At 39.6% G+C, this 20,442-nt stretch overlaps 1 protein-coding gene and 1 long non-coding RNA gene across 3 annotated transcripts in view; one reads left to right on the forward strand and one right to left on the reverse strand.

Annotated features, from left to right (window-relative positions):
* The window catches only part of mrps9 (mitochondrial ribosomal protein S9), a 60,794-nt gene extending 51,799 nt beyond the window's left edge, over positions 1 to 8,995 (reverse strand). Inside the window, exons 1-2 of the mRNA XM_052026773.1 lie at positions 8,872 to 8,995; positions 5,149 to 5,328 (exon numbers count right to left, since the gene is read on the reverse strand). Coding sequence (XP_051882733.1) covers positions 5,149 to 5,328; positions 8,872 to 8,967 — 276 coding nt within the window. The 5' untranslated portion in view covers positions 8,968 to 8,995. The remainder of the gene's footprint in view (positions 1 to 5,148; positions 5,329 to 8,871) is intronic.
* Positions 8,996 to 9,253: 258 nt separating this feature from the next.
* Positions 9,254 to 18,904, forward strand: LOC127576203 (uncharacterized). 2 transcript variants are annotated; one of them, XR_007957182.1, is made up of 3 exons: positions 9,254 to 9,338; positions 12,068 to 12,157; positions 18,678 to 18,904. It is a non-coding gene; the product is annotated as an uncharacterized LOC127576203 (long non-coding RNA). The 2 variants fall into 2 exon arrangements; XR_007957181.1 differs by having other exon boundaries at positions 9,256 to 9,438.
* Positions 18,905 to 20,442: the final 1,538 nt, after the last annotated feature.

Raw genomic sequence — 20,442 nt, forward strand, 5'->3', positions numbered from 1 at the left:
TAGGCCAGTTTCAGTCACTCCTATACATAGACGTTATTTCCTTCACCATCACCACAGCTCTCCAATTTCCAACTGCTTCATTACCCTAGCAGTAAATGTAAATGAGCCTCAATATTCTGGCTCTTCTGAAATTATCTTCCAGTAGTTTGGTGGGGAGGGTAGTCAGATGATTTAAACCTTTCACTTAACTTGGTGTTAATCTTCAAATTCTCTTGTCAAATACATCTCTTCAAGAAAAATCTATTAAAGGTAACAATTGAAACCTCTTTCAGAAGTAACTGTGAGAATTAAGGATCATACCATGCTTCTGATTTACCTTTGGTTCTGTAACTATTTCTACATTATAAATTCTAATTACTAGTTTTAGCCTAAACTTAGACTAGATGCATATAGTACTATCCTTACAGTAAGATAATATTGTGCAAGATAATTTACCTTCTGAAGACTTATTTACCAGAATGCCTATAAAAGCTGAGTTTTGTTTCAAGTATATGCTGGTAGCATTGGAAGGATGTTGAATAATTATAAAACTGTTTAATTATTGCCGTGTATAGGATAGTCTGTGGGTAGGCACAAACCTAACACTCAAAAACACCTCCACTTGCGTTATTCACACCACAAAGTGTAGGAGAGAATATTTGTGTTGCAATACCTTGCTTCATTAATTTATATTGAAAGTTACTAATATTTTTTAAAAAAACATCAAGGTAATATTTGATTTGCAATCTGAATGACGTTTAATACACTTTGAATCTGGTCACTCATCTTTAAACCAGCCACACAATATCTTTTCATTTGAATGGGGTCGCAAACCTTCATTAAAAAAGGTAAATGAAGGCAAGTGATTTCTTTGTTAAACTTTGTTGTCAATTAATTAATGATCAGAGACATTTAAAAAGCCTCTGTCAACATAAGGCATTGCAAATCCCCCAGGGCAGTCTGTGGGTGGGGATTCAGTTTGAGCTGCCCATGAATTGACTTGCTATTTTTGGATGATTCAATAACTTTGTTCTACAGAGACGTAGGGCCCAAGCTTGAATTCAGGCCGGAATTACATCACAGTACACAGCAAAGAGGTTTCTGAAACTCCAAGTATGCTATAAGAAAGCCCTCAGCAAGAAACCCAATCTGTATATTTAATAATTTTGCAAAATAGACAGTTTTTTTGTCTCCAATTTAGCATTTTAAAGCAACAAGTTAGCAGAGATTAATCAAAATCTTCATAAGATACCAGACTTTATTTTATGAATACCATTTTGGAATTGATAGTCCACAAGGTTACTGGTTTTCATATCTGATAATTTATAAATTGCATCTTCAAGGACATTAGAACAAAATAAATAAATGGAAATAACTTTATAATTCACCACTAATTCAATTTTAAACTCATTTACAAATAGAATTTAAGTTTAATTTAGCTAGCAAAATCTAGGCATACTGCCAGATCAATAATGCAGAAGGAGGGTTCGTTTCACCTGTTCTAGTGACAGAGAATTGAATATGACTATACCATTGACATGGGAAAAGCAGCAGGTCATGTTGGCCGTTTCTATCAATTAGTTATCCTGCCTTGGCAGCGAAAATGAAGCTATTTACTTAATCAATGATTCTATCTAATGTCATTTCTACTGATTCGCTTATAAATTAATAGCAAGACCAGCTAATGTGCAGGTGTTAATTTATTTAAACTGTTCTCAGCAAATTCTTGGAACTCCATAATCAACATCTGGCTCTTCATGTTAGTTGTCAATTTCACTTAGACACGCTTGTCTTAACAACTTTATTTATTATAAATGAGTAAAAATCATAACACATCATGAATAATTGTATAATGGAGGAAATAGGCAAAGTAAATCAATTAGAAAAAGCGGCAGAAGTATTTTTAAAGTTCAATGGTGTGTTCTATTAAGTAACCAGATTTTTCTCATTTAAAAGTACTTTATTTAAAATAGCTTCTCCTACAGCATATCATAATTTACTTGCATTGAAGGCACTCCATATTAAAACAAACTTCCTACATTTATTGCTTCAAATTAAATAAACAGCTTTTAACCAGTTGGAAGAACCTTAAGGAGGAAGAAATTTCTACATTCCAAGGACTAGTCACTAGTTACATCAGTCCGAAGTGTAGAAAATCTGAGTTGCTCTTTATATTCCGGTGTGGAATAGCACCCCAGTTTTAGGTGCGGGACAGCTTTCAGGAGTTATGGAGCTAGCAGCCATTTATACAAATGAGAACCAGTCTTCATGAACTATTTTAAAATGTAAACTATAACTGTAGTTAGTTTTTGAAATTAAAAGGACAGCTAAAGGAAGTAAACAGTACTGTATGCAGAGCACAAGCAACTGGCCCACAGTAGAAAGCCACTCAGGACATTTGGTTTGTAAACTGAGGTGACCATAAGATATTGTTGTATACATTGGCCAAATGCAAGATAATGGGCCTGTGTTAATTGGTCTACATCAAACCAGGCATCATACATCTTCAGCTAAGTTATTTTGCACCACTGTGACAGAGATCAAGAAAGGTATATACCAGACTGGTTATTTTGTTACTTAGTACATCAAACATAGCCATGGGCATATTTGGTCTCTCAATAAATAATTGGGGTATTTCTGTATCCAGAGAGTTGGCCCTCACAACACTAATTTTGAATGTTGGGGTGTTTGCCCTTGGAAACTTTTTAGACCATATGAACTATTATCTCAGAAAAGGTGTTTGATAGTATTGGCAATCAAGATGTGCTCCCACTATAAAAATCTAATTCAATGGAACCATTTGTCTACACCCAAAATATTGAAATAAACTGTGCAACTGTAACTATTGAAATTGTTTTTAAATCACCTGCTATTATCTTTGCTCTTAAGAGTATAGAAACACAATGCACTTTCAGTTCAGGGAGATTCCATTTGCTTGTGGCGAATATAGACCTTTTACATCCACAGCTCCAGTTTCCATGTGGCTTGTTCAAAGACACACTACTATTGTGGAAAGTGAAGCTGGAAACTAGTTTGGAAGCACACATAACATTTTAACTTGGGTAAAGTTTTCTTTACAGAAAGTACATCAGTTACCCTTTCATTCTCAAAATCTCTGTCCTTGTAAAGAAACTACTTTGTAAACATTAGTTCACGAGGTCTACATTTTGTGCAAATACAGAAAATAAGTTACCATTATGTCATACACTCCAAAATAATTTTAAATTTATAGATTCTAACTGTGCTGATATCTGAACAAATTCCATCGACTCAACACTAACCCTACCAGGGGCAATTTATAAAATGGGATTTAACATTCTGAATGGACCCAGGTTCATTCATATGCTTGTTTTAAACATGGAAGATAACATATTCCCTCTATTCTTGCTCATTCCCTTTGTGCTGTGAAGTGAACACTCCTTTATCAAGTTCAGCTGTTGCTACTGGATTTGTAAAGCTGTGATTAAACAGATCTCATGCCCCTTAAACGTTGCAAATATACATACTAAGGCTCAGCCACAGCATTACTGTACATTTTGTACAAAGATGTTATAATTAATTTACAGAATCACATTTTCTTTGTATGACTGATTTGAAGCAACAATTATAAATTGAGCTCAAGGTTGGTTAACCAGGTTAATGCTCGATAAAGGAAAATGCAATTACCATGGTCAAGTTTGTAGAGGTCAAGGTGTTTTTGTGTAGTCCATAGTTTGAACAGTGTTGCTAGTCACATGCTCCAGAACTTCTAATGCTCCACTATCAAGTGACCACAGTGGCTATGGCTTGTTCCGGTTAGATTTACAGCCTTTTATATTCTACATGGTAGGTCAATATTTGGACGTTTTACTGTTGGGTTAGAGATGCCCTATGAGGATTTGGACACGCATCCATAAAGTTTTCCAGAAGACTAACTAGTGAACTTCGTCTCCTGGTAACCATTAGCATTGATACAGATTTCAGGGGTTGATGATAGAGTACAAGGCAGAATTTATGCAGACAACCTCTCATTTGGACCAAGTGTTTGCTGCTTAGTGCATTTAAAAAAAGAGCCCAGGTGTGCAATACCATTTTTATCTCATCTTCTGAGACTTCAATCACCAGTCACCTCTTACCTTTGTCGTATAAATGCACTTCCTTTTTGTTCTTAGCTAATCTTTTCCTTCAGGTACCCTCCTAGCTATTGATGCAGCCAATTCCTGACTACATCATTTCCATGATCTCAATTAACTGAATTGTCTCGCTACAACCACTCCCTCAAGCTCCAGCAGTCACATGCCTCAAGTCTTTCCAACTCCACTTTATTCACCTCTTGAAAACTCACTTCTCTAAATCCCAATTATAATTACACTATTGAACTCCTAATGCCTAGCTCTTTGCTTTCTAATTAACAATTTTATTGTTATTGATTTGTCCTTTGACCTCAACCTTGGGTCCCTTGCGCTCAACAAAATCTGTTCTTTCATCCATCTTATTCCCCCAGTATGGCCCTTAACTTTGCTCCTTTGGGCCAAAGGGGCAAATACATAAGGGTATCCAGTACACTTCTGGTTTAGCCTCCATTCACCACACTTGCCATTAGATCTCACTCCCATTTGCCAAAATAATCCTGAAGCATCTTGGAGAACAACATAAAAAGGTCTTCCTAATGACCTCTCTCCTGCCCCTTTCAGCCTCATTGAGCAAGGGCATTTCTTTACCATTCACTGAGCTGGCTCTACTTCTTTTGATCCATTCTCCAAATTCACATCACAAATAATCCTTTCTGCCTCTACCTCAACCCACAGCTTCCTCTAGCTTCTTGATCTTTGGGGTAGATTGGTATAAAGAGAGCTGGGGAAAACAAAAAACTCTCTCCACTATTATTTCCAGATCAAGAAGAGTGAAAGGATACTTATTTGAAGCACACACACTTGCTCAGATTGCAAGGTCTGTTTTTGCACATCAACATTTTATACAATTATTTTCCTTTAAACATGCATTTTTTTTTTAAGATAACATTTCTGGTATTGCACCATCTATAATCAATGCAGAAACTTCTCAGCAGCTATACCACGCAAGGTTATAATTTAATCACTAGCTGTAGGTGCTTAGAATCAGACATACTAGAGGTAGTAAAGGATGAAAATGTATAATATTGTTAACAAAACTTCAAGAGACCTAACTCACATCAATATCATCTTGATTGATTGTTTCTGGATCTTCCCCCATCATGTTAGCCAGATGTCTCTTTCCAATATTGAACTCTTCAATTTGCTGCTTAATAAATTCTTCGGAATAATTCACATGGAATGTAGCAGCCATACTCTTCTTCTGCAAAGAGTTGCTGCTGCAGAAAGTTCGCACCAGCTGGAATAAAACAAGAAACACCATTATCTATTAACTTGCTGCTCCAGACTGGTGCATTCCCTTTGAATGCAAATGATTTTGATATCCATCCAGGAGCATCCATTGCATTCACTCTAACAAGAGTCATTTTTTCAGCCCTCTTGATGCATTGGCAAATTGCAGATGGTCCCCACAAAATAGCTGTGAACATTCTCAATCAAATGCTGTAGGACAATATTTTTCAAAATTTAATAAAAACATTAAATGCATAAGACGTGCCAATTTTTGGGTGTTTAGTGTTTTTAAAATAGGCAAATTTATATCCTTATCAAAATGTGGAACTGTTGTGGAGGACTAGAAGTTTTAGTGTGCATCTTCGGCACCTGCTGTTGACAAACACAACCAACTACAAATGAATGATCCCTCTGCCTATTCTTTATTACTTCCTAGGATCCAGAGGAGCTTTCCATTCTAGCTTAATGTGGAATTGATTTGTGACATTAAGACTTCTCTGATTCATGTTCAATGAATTGTGCTTAATCTATTATGAAATTTGTTTTAAATCAATTAATCTGTGAAATCCTTCACACCAAGCATTTCTACAAAAGCAGTGAATCAAAAAAGTATGGTTTCTCAATTACTGCGCAGGAGCAGACAGCTTCAACATTCAGTGTGATCAGGGCTGATCCACTATTACCATATCTACCATTTTCACACCTTTCCCATAACCCTTGATGCCTCTGTACCAAGAAATCTATCTTATCTTCTTAACAATATTCAGGGATTTGGACTCCATGGTCTTCTGTGGTAAAGAATTCAACATGTTCCCCACTCTGAGTAAAGACATTTCTTTCTATCTTAGTCCTGGATGTCCTTCTCAATCTTATGAAAAACTGAGACCACTTGTTCTATTCTCTCCAGCTAGAGGAAACAACTTCTGTAATTCAGTCTGTCTAACCTGGTCAAAACTTTGTGTATTTTATTGAGATCCCTTTTTATTTTTCTGAACTCCACTGAACACAGGCCTAGTCGTCCAATCTCTCCTGTTACGATACTCCTGCCATCCCAGGAATCAGCCTATGAATCTTCACCACACTCCCTCATTGACGAGTTTATTCTTTGTTAGGTCAGGAGACAAAATTGCACACAATACTCTAAGAATGGTCTCATCAATCAGCATACCAAATTGCAAAGAATGCTTGAAATAGGCAAAAGATTTTAAAGTTTTTTTTAAACTGATTCATAACAACCAGTCAATAACAATGCAGAACCAATTCAGAATACAGAAATATAGTTTCCTTTCCTGTTAGGCGACACCTTAAAAAGTAAATTCCAGAATAGTAGAAATGTCTATCTGCACTCTTAGGTGACAGGTAATCAGGTTTATATATGCTTGAAGTATTTATTAATAGCATGACAATCTCGACCCACTGCAATTTGCCTATCGCCGAAACACGTCTACAGCGGACGCCATCTCCCTGGCCCTACACTCAGCTCTGGAGCACCTGGACAGTAAAGACACCTACATTAGACGACTGTTTATTGGCTACAGCTCAGCCTTCAATACAATAATCCCAAGCAAACTCATCACCAAACTCCAAGACCTGGGACTCAACATCTCCCTCTGTAATTGGATCCTTGACTTTAACCAACAGACCACAATCAGTGAGGATAGGCAGCAATACCTCTGGCACGATTATTCTCAACACTGGTGCACCACAAGGCTGCGTCCTCAGCCCTCTACTCTACTCCCTATACACTCATGGCTGTGTGGCCAGATTCTGCTCTAACTCCATCTACAAGTTTGCAGATGATACCACCGTTGTAGGCCATATCTCAAACTGTGATGAGTCGGAGTACAGGAAGGAGATAGAGAGCTTAGTGGAATGGTGTCATGACAACAACCTTTCCCTCAATGTCAACGAAACAAAAGAGCTGGTCATTGACTTCAGGAAAGGGGGCCGTGTACATGCACCTGTCTATATCAACGGTGCTGAGGTCGAGAGGGTTGAGAGCTTCAAGTTCCTGGGAGTGAACATCACTAATAGCCTGTCCTGGTCAAATCACATAGATGTCATGGCCAAGAAAGCTCACCAGCGCCTCTGCTTCCTCAGGAGTCTAAAGAAATTCGGTTTGTCCCCTTTGACACTCACCAACTTTTACCAATGCACCATAGAAAGCATCCTATCTGGATGCATCACAGCTTGGTACGGCAACTGCTCTGCCCAGGACCGCAAGAAACTGTAGAGAGTTGTGGACACAGCCCAGCGCATCACGGACACCAGCCTCTCCTCCTTAGACTCTGTCTTTACCTCTCGCTGTCTTGGTGACGCTGCCAGCATAATCAAAGACCCCACCCACTCAGGGCATTCTCTCTTCTCTCCTCTTCCATCAGGTAAAAGATACAGGAGCCTGAGGGCACCTACCACCAGACTTAAGGACAGTTTCTACCCCACTGTGATAAGACTATTGAACGGTTCCCTTATACGAATGAAATGGACTATGACCTCACGATCTACCTTGTTGTGACCTTGCACCTTATTACACTGCACTTTCTCTGTAACTGTGACACTTTACTCTGTACTGTTATTGTTTTTACCTGTACTACATCAATACACTCTGTACTAACCCAATGTAACTGCACTGTGTAATGAATTGACCTGTACAATTGGTATGCAAGACAAGTTTTTCACTGTACCTCAGTACAAGTGACAATAATAAACTAATACCAATTTACTCTGTAACGTTCATGCAAGCAAAGAATTTCATTGTACCACAGTGTATGTCATTAAACTAATCTGAATCTAAAGCATCTTCCAAATCTCTCATTTCCAAAATATTACTATTTATTCAACCACCTTCTATTGGATTTTTGTTACATTGGATTCTTTCCTTGGTGACCATATTTCACATTCATGCAGTTATTATTTTAAATTCAAGTTCCATTGACAGAGCACATATACAAGAAATGTATGTTTTTAGTTCTTCAAAGGCAATGAAATATTCTTTTATACATACAGGAAGATAGCAATCAATTTGCACATGGCAAGATCCGCAAACAACAAGTAGATAAATGATTAAACTATTTTAGAGACTTGTTAAGTTCCTACTCTCGTTTCGGAGATACAGTATAGGATATGTTACGAGGACAGATGGACCTAGATATAATAGTTCTTTTAAAAGAAGAAAACTTAACAGTGCACCATCACCTCTGCACTGTTCTAAAGTATCAGCATGCTGGGGCTTTAACTCTTCTGACAACAGGTGAACGTACTGGACACCTGAGTCGGCGATGCAGGACCACGTGAAGGTGCAACACACAAAGCGCTGGAGGATCTCAGCGGGTCAGGCAGCATCTATGGAGAGAAACGGACAGTCGACGTTTCGGGTCGAGACGCTTCATCTGTACCGTTGCTGCTGGAGCTGGGAGCGAGTTGGTGAATGGGATGAGAGAGGCGGCTCCAGAGCCAGGCCTCAAAACATTTCTCTCTCCTTAACATCTAATCTACGTCACACACCCACAAGAAGAAGAGGCCAAATCATACAGTAAAATCCAGCACTCACAGATGCCGTCCTGCCAGCAATGGGTAAAGTCTGCACCACCGGGCACCCACGACATCTCTGCAACAACCTGCTCAGCCTCCCACCGCACACCGCCATGTCTGCGGCCGTAGAGAAGGCACTGCGCACGCGTACCAGATAACCTTTCACCCACTAACTTATACTATGAAAAATAAAATAATATACACAACGATGATAAATAAATTCAAATTTGATGTTATAATTCGCCATAGTGATCCAATGTGATGAATCGAAGATCGATAGCATGCGTACGGAATGGATAATTCCCGAGTGACACGTAGTGCGCATGTGCTGTTTATGAACGCGCGTTCCGGCCCGAAGGGGTAACCATGGTGACGGGCGCTGGGGGATGCGGCCGCCGTTGCCGGGTCGGTGAACCGGCGGTGGGACGAGGGCTGATGAGCATCGCCATCGCCATGGTGCAGCTCGCAGCACGGATTTTTTTATAGGTGGTTCTTCAGGATCGAGGATGACTTATTTCCAGTTCTGACGAAGGGTTGCAGATTCGTAACGTTAACTGTTTTTCTCTCCACAGATGCTGCCTGACCTGTTGAGTATTTCCAGCATTTTCTGTTTTTGTTTCAGATTTCCAGCATCTGCATTTTCTTATATTTTCATTTGAACTTGTACTCTGGTTCCGAGGTGGCTGATGGCTCTGGGGAAATTACTTCAATGGTTGGTGTTGGACCTACAGAATGTGTGGGTAGGGGGAGCTTGATGGGGTGAGCAGGTGAATTATTTGGGAGGTGGTGTGCACCTTCTGACATTCATGCTGGGATTTTATGTATTAGTGACAAATGGACTTGAGGTTCTCAAAGCCATCCCACATGAGAATGTAGAAACATAGGAGTAGGATTATGATGACCCTTCATACCAGTGCCATTTTCCAGCACAATTCCCATGTTCCTTATTTCCCTTAATGCCCAGAGATCTATCGATCTCTGTTTTGAATGACCAATATATAGGAAATTCCCAGGTGGAGCACTCCAAAGGTTCACCACTGTCTGAGTGAAGGAGTTTCACCTTGTCTCAGTCTCACATGGTCCTCCCCTTATTTTAAAACTGTGTACCCCTGATCTTGACTGAGTGTAATTAGGGCCTCAGTGTTGAGCATGTTGGTCTGGGATAGTACTGATGTAGTTCACATCTTCCTGCTGGTATATTTTGAAAATTTTGCTGGGATAATATTGGTCGTACCTCTCAAGTGCATTTAGGTGCCAACTGTAGGTTGTTCATATCTCAATTGTACAGGAGGGTAGACATCATTCCTGCCCAAAAGGTCATCTTTGTGCTGAGGTCTTTATCTTCAATCATTTTTCCTCAAATGTCCAAAGAGTGTGCTGGCTTACTGAAAGCAATGGTGAATTTCATCACTGAGAATTTCTTCATTGAGAGGGGGCTTCCAAGGTATGGGAAGTATCCCATGTTTACCAGGATCTTGTCGTGGACCTTTATTGTAGGTAGGGGTGATGTTGTATAGCAGGGTCAGTATAGCAGAAGACCAATGCTTTGCTGTTATGCAATGTAATGCGATGCTAAGTGTAAGACGCATTCTGTTAAATGCCACAGTTAATGAATTGATAATGATTTGGAGTTTGCCTCCAGACATGCACACAGGCAACCATTGTCTGAAGTGGGAGGCAACCTTGAGTCTGGAGTAGATATGTTATAACTTGAACAGTTGTCCATGTGTCTCAGGTCACTCCACTCCAGCAGGAAGACTGTTGGAGATTAAATACGGTGGTAGTAAAGATCAAGAAATGTGTTGGGGTGATGACAGACACTTGCTTGATGCTCGTCTGCACTGAAATTTGATCTGTTGTGAATATGTTGAGATCATAGTTTGCATGCCATCATAACACATGCAAGAAGGAGACATGATTTCAGACTTGGCTGACTGCAGAAATCAAATTAGAATTGGTTTATTATTGTCACATGTACTGAGGTACAGTGAAAAACTTGCATACAGTTCATAGATCAATTCATTACACAGTGAATCGAGGTAGCACAAGGTGAAACAATAACAGAATGCAGAATATAGTGTAACAGCTACAGAGAAAGTGCAGTGCAAGTAGACAATAAGGTGCAAGTTCATAACGATGTAGATTGTGAGGTCAAGAGTCCATCTTATCGTACTAGGGAACTGTTCAATAGTCTAAAATAGTGGGATTGAAGCTGTCCTTGAGCCTGGTGGTACGTGTTTTCAGGCTTTCATATCTTTTGCCCGATGAGAGCGAATGAGAGAATGTCCGGGATGGGTGGGGTCTTTGATTATGCTGGCTGCTTTATTGAGGCAGCGAGAAGTATAGACGGAGTTCATGGAGGGGAGGCTGTTTTCCAAGATGTGCTCAGCTGTGTCCACAACTCTCTGCAGTTTCTTGCGGTCACAGGCAGAGCAGTTGCCATACCAAGCTGTGATGCATCCTGATAGGATGCTTTCTATGGTGCGTCGATAAAAATTGGTGAGGGTCGATAGGGACATGCCAAATTTCTTTAGCCTCCTGAGGAAGTAGAGGCACTGTTGAGCTTTCTTAGCTGTGGTGTCTACATGGTTGGACCAGGACAGGTTATTGGTGATATTCACTTCTTGGAACTTGAAGCTCTCAACCCTCTCGACCTCAGCACCATTGATCTAGACAGGAGCATGTGCACCACCCCACTTCTTGAAGTCAATGACCAGCTCTTTTGTTTTGCTGACACTGAGGGAAAGGTTGTTGTCATGACACCATGTCACTAAGCTCTCCAGGGATTTGTGAGGTGAAAATAGACCAAGTATGGTGGTTAATGCTGTTCCAGCATTTCTTCTGCAGTTGACGAGTGGTTAAGATCATGTGCATTGTACCATTAAATGGGTGAAATCCATACTGTGGTCCAGGGAGCAGCTCAGCCCACTGGGAGGAAGCAGCTGTGGAGGATCCTTGTGATGACTTCCCCTGTAAGAGACAGCCCGAAGATCCCTCTGTAGTCACTGCAATTAGATTTGTCTCCTTTCAAAGACTGTCATAAATACAGTGTTGCTAAGGTTCCCTACGGATCTTTCATGTCCCAGACATGGGGGGTGAAGTTGTGGGTTTACAACTGAGAATTTTCTCAACCAATTTTTAGAACTTCAGCAAGAATATCATGTGGTCTTGTTGTTTCTCATTTTGGCTTCTTGTCATTTGGTATTTGTGGCCAGACTGGACTGGATAATGTACTGTGGGATGGAATCAAGGGCACTTGTATCAAGAACAAAGCCACAGCTGAAGATCTCCTCAATGCGCTCATAGTAGGTACTAACTGTTTCCTTATCCTTTGTATGTTTTCCTCTTGGCTTTCAGAAGCGTGAGCTCTTGTGTGTTTTGATTGTAGATGGTTTTAGTAGTGCTGTACAATATGCTGCTCCTCTGGTAAAACAGTCCAATACAGTTACGACAGCATTATTTACGTGAGGAAACGGAAAATTGCCCAAGTATGCCCTGTCCACAAAAAGCAGGACAAATCCAATCTGATGTCACAATACATAAGATATAGTTGATAATGCTGTCAAATAACCTTCACACTGAAACTTGGTGCAGATTTCATCATAACCATTCATTTTAGCTTTGCCCAGATACAAACCAAAAAGATAAATTCCAGAAGTGAGGTAAGAGTGACTGCCATTGACATCATGCAGCATTTGACTGAATGGGCATCAAGTGGAAAACACTCCAATGTTTGGAGTTATAACTCACATAAAAGAAGATAGTTATTGTTGTTGAAAGTCACACATGCCAGCCCTAGGACATCACCTAACCATCTTTAGCAGCTTCATAAATGACCTTCCTTTCATTGGAAGGTTAGATATTCAGATACTTGCTAATGATTGTACAATGTTTTCCCATTTGCAGCTCCTTTGAAAATAAAGCAGTCAATTGCAGTATGCAGTGTGACTTTGACAACATTCAGGCATGGGCTAAAATGTATAACATAACCTCAAAAATGCCAAGTAATGTCTACCTCCAATAATAAAGAACCCATCTGCTCTTGACATTCAATGGTAATACCATCAACCACCTGGGGGTTACAATTAACCAGAAATTCAACTTTACCAGCCACATTAATGCCGTGTGCATCAGAGGCTAGGTTTCTTTTTGGCAAATGGATAACCTCCAGAAATTCCAGTGACTTGTCATCAACTGCAAGACACAAGTCAGGAGCATGATGGTATACTCTCCATTTGCCCAGATGAGTGCAAATCCTATACTCTCAAGAAGCATAACACCATCCAGAACATAGAAAACTGCTTCATTGACACTCCATCCACCACTCTCAACATTCACTCCCTCAACCACTGGCAAAAAATGGCTGCAGTTTTTACCATGTACTGGAGTTATTTGGCTAGGTTATTCCAACAGCATTACCCAATGCGATTAATAAGGAGGACTACTTCAGCAGGAGCATGAAATACCATTGGCTTCAGAATGATACAGTATATGACTTGCCCTCCAAGTCAATATACCATTCTGACCTGGAAAAAATATCCTGCATCTCACTCCCCAGCAATAATGAAGGGACCTTTTGCAGAAGAATTACAGTGGTTCAAGGAAGTTGCTCAGCATCATATTCTTAAATGCAGTTAGTGGCCTTGCCAGCATCACATAGATCTAGTATAAAAATGAGAGAAAAATTTTCACCAATTTGCTTTATTCTTTTCTCAAATTTTATGGAAAACCTACAATCAGCAAATAGCATGCAAACCCATTAGATGTACAGAATTGTTATTAAGTATGTTATACAGCTGAAGCCGTTAATTCTATGCTAGACTGATTTACTGCTATCAGCCACCCTTTGGAACTACACATTGCAGCTTTAATTCAAACATCTAGGGTATTTCACTATGGAAGATATCACAGTCAGTATCAATAACAACATTTTCACGTCCCCATGTGTGCACTTCAGATCTCAGGATATTGTTGAGGAACTGTGTATTGTTCTCCACCTCCACATCCTCCGCTAGAAGCATGGAATACATTACAGTAAATCTCTGATAATCTGCTGTCAGACTGTTCAGAAATCCTAATGTTTTAGCACCTGGCTCATCAGGTAATGTTTGCCATGGTTCCTTCAGACTCACCAGGACCCTGGTTCTTGCACTCCCTTGTCACTCAGAGAGACCCCAATTTCCACACTGCCTTTCAACTTGCAGGGGGCCCCGTTTCCCATGCTTAACCAGGGTCCCATTTCTCTCTTTAAACGTCACGGTTCACTCAGAAATTTGTCATAATACTGTGTACAATCTAAAAGAAATGAATTATAAAATATATTGGGACATTAATAGATTTAGTCTGGCATCATCAAAGACTTGAGTGTACCAGATTATCTGAATTTTACTGTATAGCACGCTACTACCTTTAATGATAATATTATCAAACCCAGTACCCCTAATGCATTGAACTTCCTTGGAGTGTTAATCTTAATTTTTCACTGCCTTTGTTTCCAACACATGCAGCCATACAATATTGAATAAATTTTATGTGTGGTAACAAAGTAAATGCTGGAGGACCAGTTGTCCAGTTTTCAGATAATTAGCTAATCAGCTGTTCAATCCTAGTTGCTGAATTAGAAATTTTAGCAACTGCTCCAATAAGGAGAAGCTTCGCCTACCAGTGGCACATTTATAAATGTACACGTGTCTATGGACTTCCAAAATCAAATGTACTGTGTGACTATGTAGTGTGATGTTAGTTTTTACTATCAGCAATAATTAAAATTGTCCAAAATGCTTGGTTGCCAAAAAAAGAAATGGTATATAAATTGGTCTGCACGTGTAGAATAGAAGAATTTAAGCAGTTTAAATGCATTTATGGGGCAGACATCACAGTGAGAAAACGTAGTGGTAGTATTTTCTATTGTCCCAATAGATTGATTGACAAGAGAGATATTTAAATGTTCTCCATGGATGCATTAATTTGTGACTCTGTGCCCAGAGAGTCATCCTGCTCAGTTTCAAGAGAGCAGAAGGTGGCAGCTGTTTCCTTCTTCTGTCTCCATCTTTTATATTTCTGCTTCGTACTTCACAAGTCATCTGCCTGTGCAATTCACTGGTGTTTGGTTTTGCATTTGAGAGATGCAAGAGACAGCCATGGAGGCAGGACAATCCCAGTATTTGGTCAGGCTTGAATACAAGTTGAATTTAGGGAATGAATGATAAACTGATAAGAAGTTAATCACTGATTACTGGAGTTTGCTAACCATGAAAACCCTTGTAATTTTTAACGCACAAACCTAAACCCAGATACAGAATTCTGTTTTGCCTTTGTTTTGGAGGAGAAAGACATTTTGGTCCATCAAACTCATCCTTCCACATACACAGAACAATCCTTATTACTGTGTCTTGAATTCCAGTCTTTCTGAATTTTCACCATTGCTTCACAAACATATATTTACAGGACATAAAAACTGGTGCCATAAAAAGCCATTAGCGCATGTAACTTCCTTTTTCCAAAGAAACCCTGGAATTGGCTATCCAATTCTTTCCTAGAGCCCTAGGTTGCTGTCGCTTTGTCATTTTATTTCATGCATTGATTATTCTTTGATTTATCATATACTAGCTTTAATCTATATTCCCTGTACTATTTTTAAAATTTAGTTTACAATCATTTTAGATCTACCTTTTCAAGTTTAATGTCTTAAATAAGACCATTTGTCAACTGCATCCTTCAGTTTTGAAAACTTCCTCCAGCATCTCCTCAGAGAGGTGACCAAGTGGTGCAGATAGTGGAACAGCTGCGTCACAGCACCAGAGACCCAAGTTCAGTCCTGACTTTGGGTGCTGTCTGTGCCGAGTTTGCACGTTCACCCTGTGACTGCGCAGATTTCCTCTGGATGTTCTGGTTTCTTCCCACATCCCAAAGATGTGAGGGTTGGTAGGTTAATTGTTCACTATTAATTACTCCCGGTATGTAGACGAGTGGTAGAATCTGTGGGGAGTTGATGAGTATGTGAAGTGAATAAAAAATGGTATGAATGTAGCTTTAGTGTAAATGGTTGATGGTTGGCATGAACTCAGTGGGCTGAAGGGTCTGTTTCTGTGCTGTTTCACTTTATGACTTAATGATCATAACTCTGACAGGCTGCCCATATAATTGGTCTTCTTTCAACCATCTCCAATAATTTTATGCCTCAAATCAGTTTCAAGGATTGGAGAACTATAGCATCACCTGTGTCTCAGATGTTGCGCTCTTGACTATGAATCAGAAGGATGTGGATTCAAGTCCTGTTCCAGAGATGTGAGCACAAAACTCAAGACTGATACTTTTGTTTAGTATAGGCAGCGTAGTCCATATTCTTCTCGATGAGGCATTAACTAAACCCCCATTAGTGGAAGTGGAAGATCCCATTACATTATTTCAAAGAAGAGAAGATTGTTCCCCAGTAATCGGCTTTCTAGTTGAACTAATTTCCATTGAATTTCTAAATTCGTCTTTAATATAAATTCAAACAGTAGTTGTCCCTGACATAGTTTCTCTGTCTGTTATCTTGTGTTTTTTGACATTGTACTTTCCAAAGATCACCTTAAATCCTTACCACCTTAAAGTAAATGAATAGAATTTTTGTGGAAATTCATCAAATATGTTTTAAAAGTCTTGGTACATTTTTTGTACAGCTTTCCACAGTACATATATATTGTACTCCAAGTCACAGATTTGCAGGTAGGTAAAGCTCAAGTTTACAGGACAGAATGAAGCTATTTGTGTCTGTGTTGTCTTTACGATAGCAAACCAAAATTAAGCTTGCTGTTTGCTCTCTCTATCGTGTTTTATCCTTTCTGCTTCAAATATTTATACAGTTTCCATTGAAAAGTTCCATTTGTATTTTTTCACTACTCCGTGGCAAACCATTTCATGCTTCAGCAATCATCCCTGTAAAGGAATTTCACCTAACTTCCCTCTTCATTTTCTTAAGATACCCTGTCACCCATTTCCACATCCAGAGGAAATATACCCAGAAATTCATCTCCAGAAGGTATTGCTCAACTTGCCACATAGCAACAGCTGTGCAATCCAGAATGCTTCCAAAACTTGATTTCATTGAAATTATTGCAATTGATCTTGGAAGTGGAGAAGAATGTAAAGCCACTTATTAATTAGCACTTTTGATGCTACTGACCAGGGTAATCTTCCAGACAATAATATTTTCCTTTTTATTCTAGAGGAATTCATCAGAAATTTAACAGTCTCTATTGTTTCCTCTCCTATGATCCAGTGAAAAAGATGGCTTTCCCCACCTGTTCATACTTTCAAAGGATTATTTATTTCAAGCCACAAGGTTTCTGTTCCTCGTACCTTTAGCATCTTTGCATTTAGTATATATTCCCATTTTCCCTCGGAAATGTATTACTGCAACATTGTTCACATTATGCCCAAGACTAAATCAATATAAACTCATACAGCAAAGGAGGCAATTAGCCCATTCTGCCTCTGACCTTCCTTTGAAAGAGCCATCAAAAATCTTTTTTTTTACTCCCACCTTTTTTTCTGTCAATTATTTTAAATCTGTTCACTGATCACTAACTCTCTTGCTAATGGAAATTGTTGCAGTGAAAATGAATGTGCACCTGGCTCTGACTTCTATAAGTCTTATCTAGCCCGAGTAGTAAATTTTTTCCCCAACCTTTGCCTATTTGCTATCAGTCAACCATCTTCCTAGATATCTTCCTACATTTTCCCTACAGCAGATCTTGGAATTTCTCTTAAAAATCCTCCAGTGAAACATACCATTAGCTTTCCGAGAACCCACAATCATCCATCTACAATATGAACTTTAGCTGTAGAGTGGCCTACAAAAAATACTCAACCTTGTGGAATATGATTTACATAAATATGTTCTGTATGTTCTTGATTAAACCAAGCATTTCTAAATGGTCCTTGAATGCATTTCATCTATTTGCTGTAAGGCTGCCGTCACCCTCTCACCTCACAGAGCAAGGATAGAATTTTCCTGATCTTCACATTCCACCCTACCAACCACTGCATTCAACAGATTATCCTTTCCACCACCTTCAATGAATTTCCACCACCAGACAAATCTTCCCCTGCACTTTCAGCATTCTGAAGAGATTTTTCCCTTTCCCTGATCCACTCTTCCATTTCCACCAACCACCCCCCATCTCATGGCACGTTCCCATGCAACTGCAGGAGATGCAGCAGTTATCGTTTTACTTCTTCCTTCCTCGCCATCAGCGATGCAAATAATCCTTTCAGGTGAAGCAGTGATTCACTTGCACTTCCAATGGAATGTGCTCACAATGACGTCTCCTCCGCAGCAGAGAAACCAAATGCAGATCAGGTGATTACTTTGTAAAATGTCAATTTCAGTCCACAGGGGTGACCATGAGCTTCCTGTTGCCTGTCACTTTAATTCTCCACCCCACACCAGTGGCCTTCTACGTTGTTCTAATATGGCCCAATATAAGCTTGAGGAATGACACTTCATCTTTCGTTTGAGCAAATGGCAGCCTTTTGAACTCTATATCGAATTAAACAATTTCAGATAACCACTTTCTCTGAAGGTATCGGAATTGTCGAGTTCTGTTGTGGCCCATTCATTTGTAATATATCTCATTTTTTTCTCCTCCATTAATGCAGTCCAATCTGCTGGGCATCTACACAGCTCTGCATTTCATGACCGTCACAGAGATATTTCCTTTGTCTTGTCCATCACTCTCTCATCTTGTCTGTAACTTAAAACTAATTTGTTTTCTCTCTTTTCCAGTTCTGATGAAGGATCTTCAACCTGAAGCATTAACTCTATTTCTCTTTCCACAGATTCTGCCTGACCTGTTGAGCATTTCCAGCATCTGGAGTTTTTTTCTGGTTTTCATTTCTGAGTGATTACTAATTTGATCCCAAGTTATGATTAACAAGTCCATAAGATAATTATGCATAAGGTTCAACCAGAATGTCCTGGAATATTCTTCACTCCTACCTTATTTCATTGTATCAGCATAAGGACTGCAATGATTATCAAAGGAAGCCGACCCTACTACCTTGTGATGCTGAGGAAAAGGTAACCTTTCCCATGTAACCCATATCTTCATAAATTATCTCAGAAGGGGAATGACTATCAATATGTAGTTAATTATCTCTTGTACCTTGGAAAATTCCACCATTCAGTAAAAGTGACAAACTGTATTGCTCATTTGAACAATATATCCATATTGGTTGACATCTGATTGGCTGATGTTATATATATCCACTGCTGCGATTTGAGAGGAGCCACAGCTTAGAAAATGAATACCAGAATTCCTTTGTTTGATAACGCAGTGGTACTCTCAGCTGGATTTCATAAGGCACAACTCGTGCATCACTTCATAGCCTTGGCTTCTTAGTCATTGTGGATCTGAGGAGTTAAGATATGACCACCTGAGGATGTAAAATGTAAGGTTTCTGCAGGTTGATGCCTTACATATTGATTTGAATTAATAACCTGATCTCAAGTCTGTTTTCCAAAGCACAGGTTAAAGTTCTTTTTCTTCTTGGGCAATCCTTAGCATTGATATTGTAGCTGACTTGGCGGGTGAGTACATTGTGAGTTGGTGCACTCCTTTCGCAGTTTACATAGAGCCTCAATACCATCCTGATGCTCCTTCTCCACTTTGTTGGTTGTTGACCAGAGATTCCCAGGAGTTCGTGGGAATGTTATATTTCTTTAAGGCATCTTTGAGCACGTCATTGAACCATTTCCTCTGTCTGCCTGCTAATCCCTTCCCGTGGCAGAGCTTAGAGGATCTGATTTGGAGGACTGGTGTCAGGCATGCAACCAGCAGAGCTGCCTAACATAGCTGAGTGTATCTAGGGGTCAATACTGGTGATGTTCTGGGAGTGGGCACTGACTGACATTACTAATAAGAACATCATTGTGTTTTCAGCTATGCTGAAGCTGAAAATTAATAACACACAGAACTAGCTACAATGCTGAATGTGCCAGAAAACTTGATAGTTTTATCATCTCAAACATTTTAGCTTGTACATAATTGTGAGAAGGTGACCTTTAACTGTCATTGTCCTTCAACTAATGCCTGTATTCATTCATTTTAGGACATTCCACAGGCAGCTCAACAAAGAATTGGAACTTTGTTAACAGCTTTTGAAAGTGACTCACTGAAGTGGGCTCCATTGTGGATGGAGCTTTAGTCGATCACAAGGAAAGTTTCAACACAGCATTTATGGTTAGGACTATGGCTCTGGGATCCTTGATCCATTTCCCTATGCCATTTACCTGATACCTGTCAGAAGACTGGATATAATTGGGAGAAATATTCACCCTGGAGCTGAAGTTCTTTGGTCAGGCAAACATAGACCAGTCCTCATTGAAGGCTCTCTGGTGGAAAGGGTGAGCAGCTTCAAGTTCCTGGGTGTCACCATCTCGGAGGACCTATCCTGGGCTCAGCACATAGATGCAACTACAAAGAAGGTGCGCCAGTGTCTCTACTTTCTTAGAAGTTTAAGGAAATTCGGCATGTACAGATGTACAAAGCAGTGCATTCTGACTGGTTGCATCATGGCCTGGTATGAAAATTCCAATGCACAG

Source organism: Pristis pectinata, chromosome 11, assembly GCF_009764475.1.
Source record: "Pristis pectinata isolate sPriPec2 chromosome 11, sPriPec2.1.pri, whole genome shotgun sequence".
NCBI classification, from domain to species: domain Eukaryota; kingdom Metazoa; phylum Chordata; class Chondrichthyes; order Rhinopristiformes; family Pristidae; genus Pristis; species Pristis pectinata.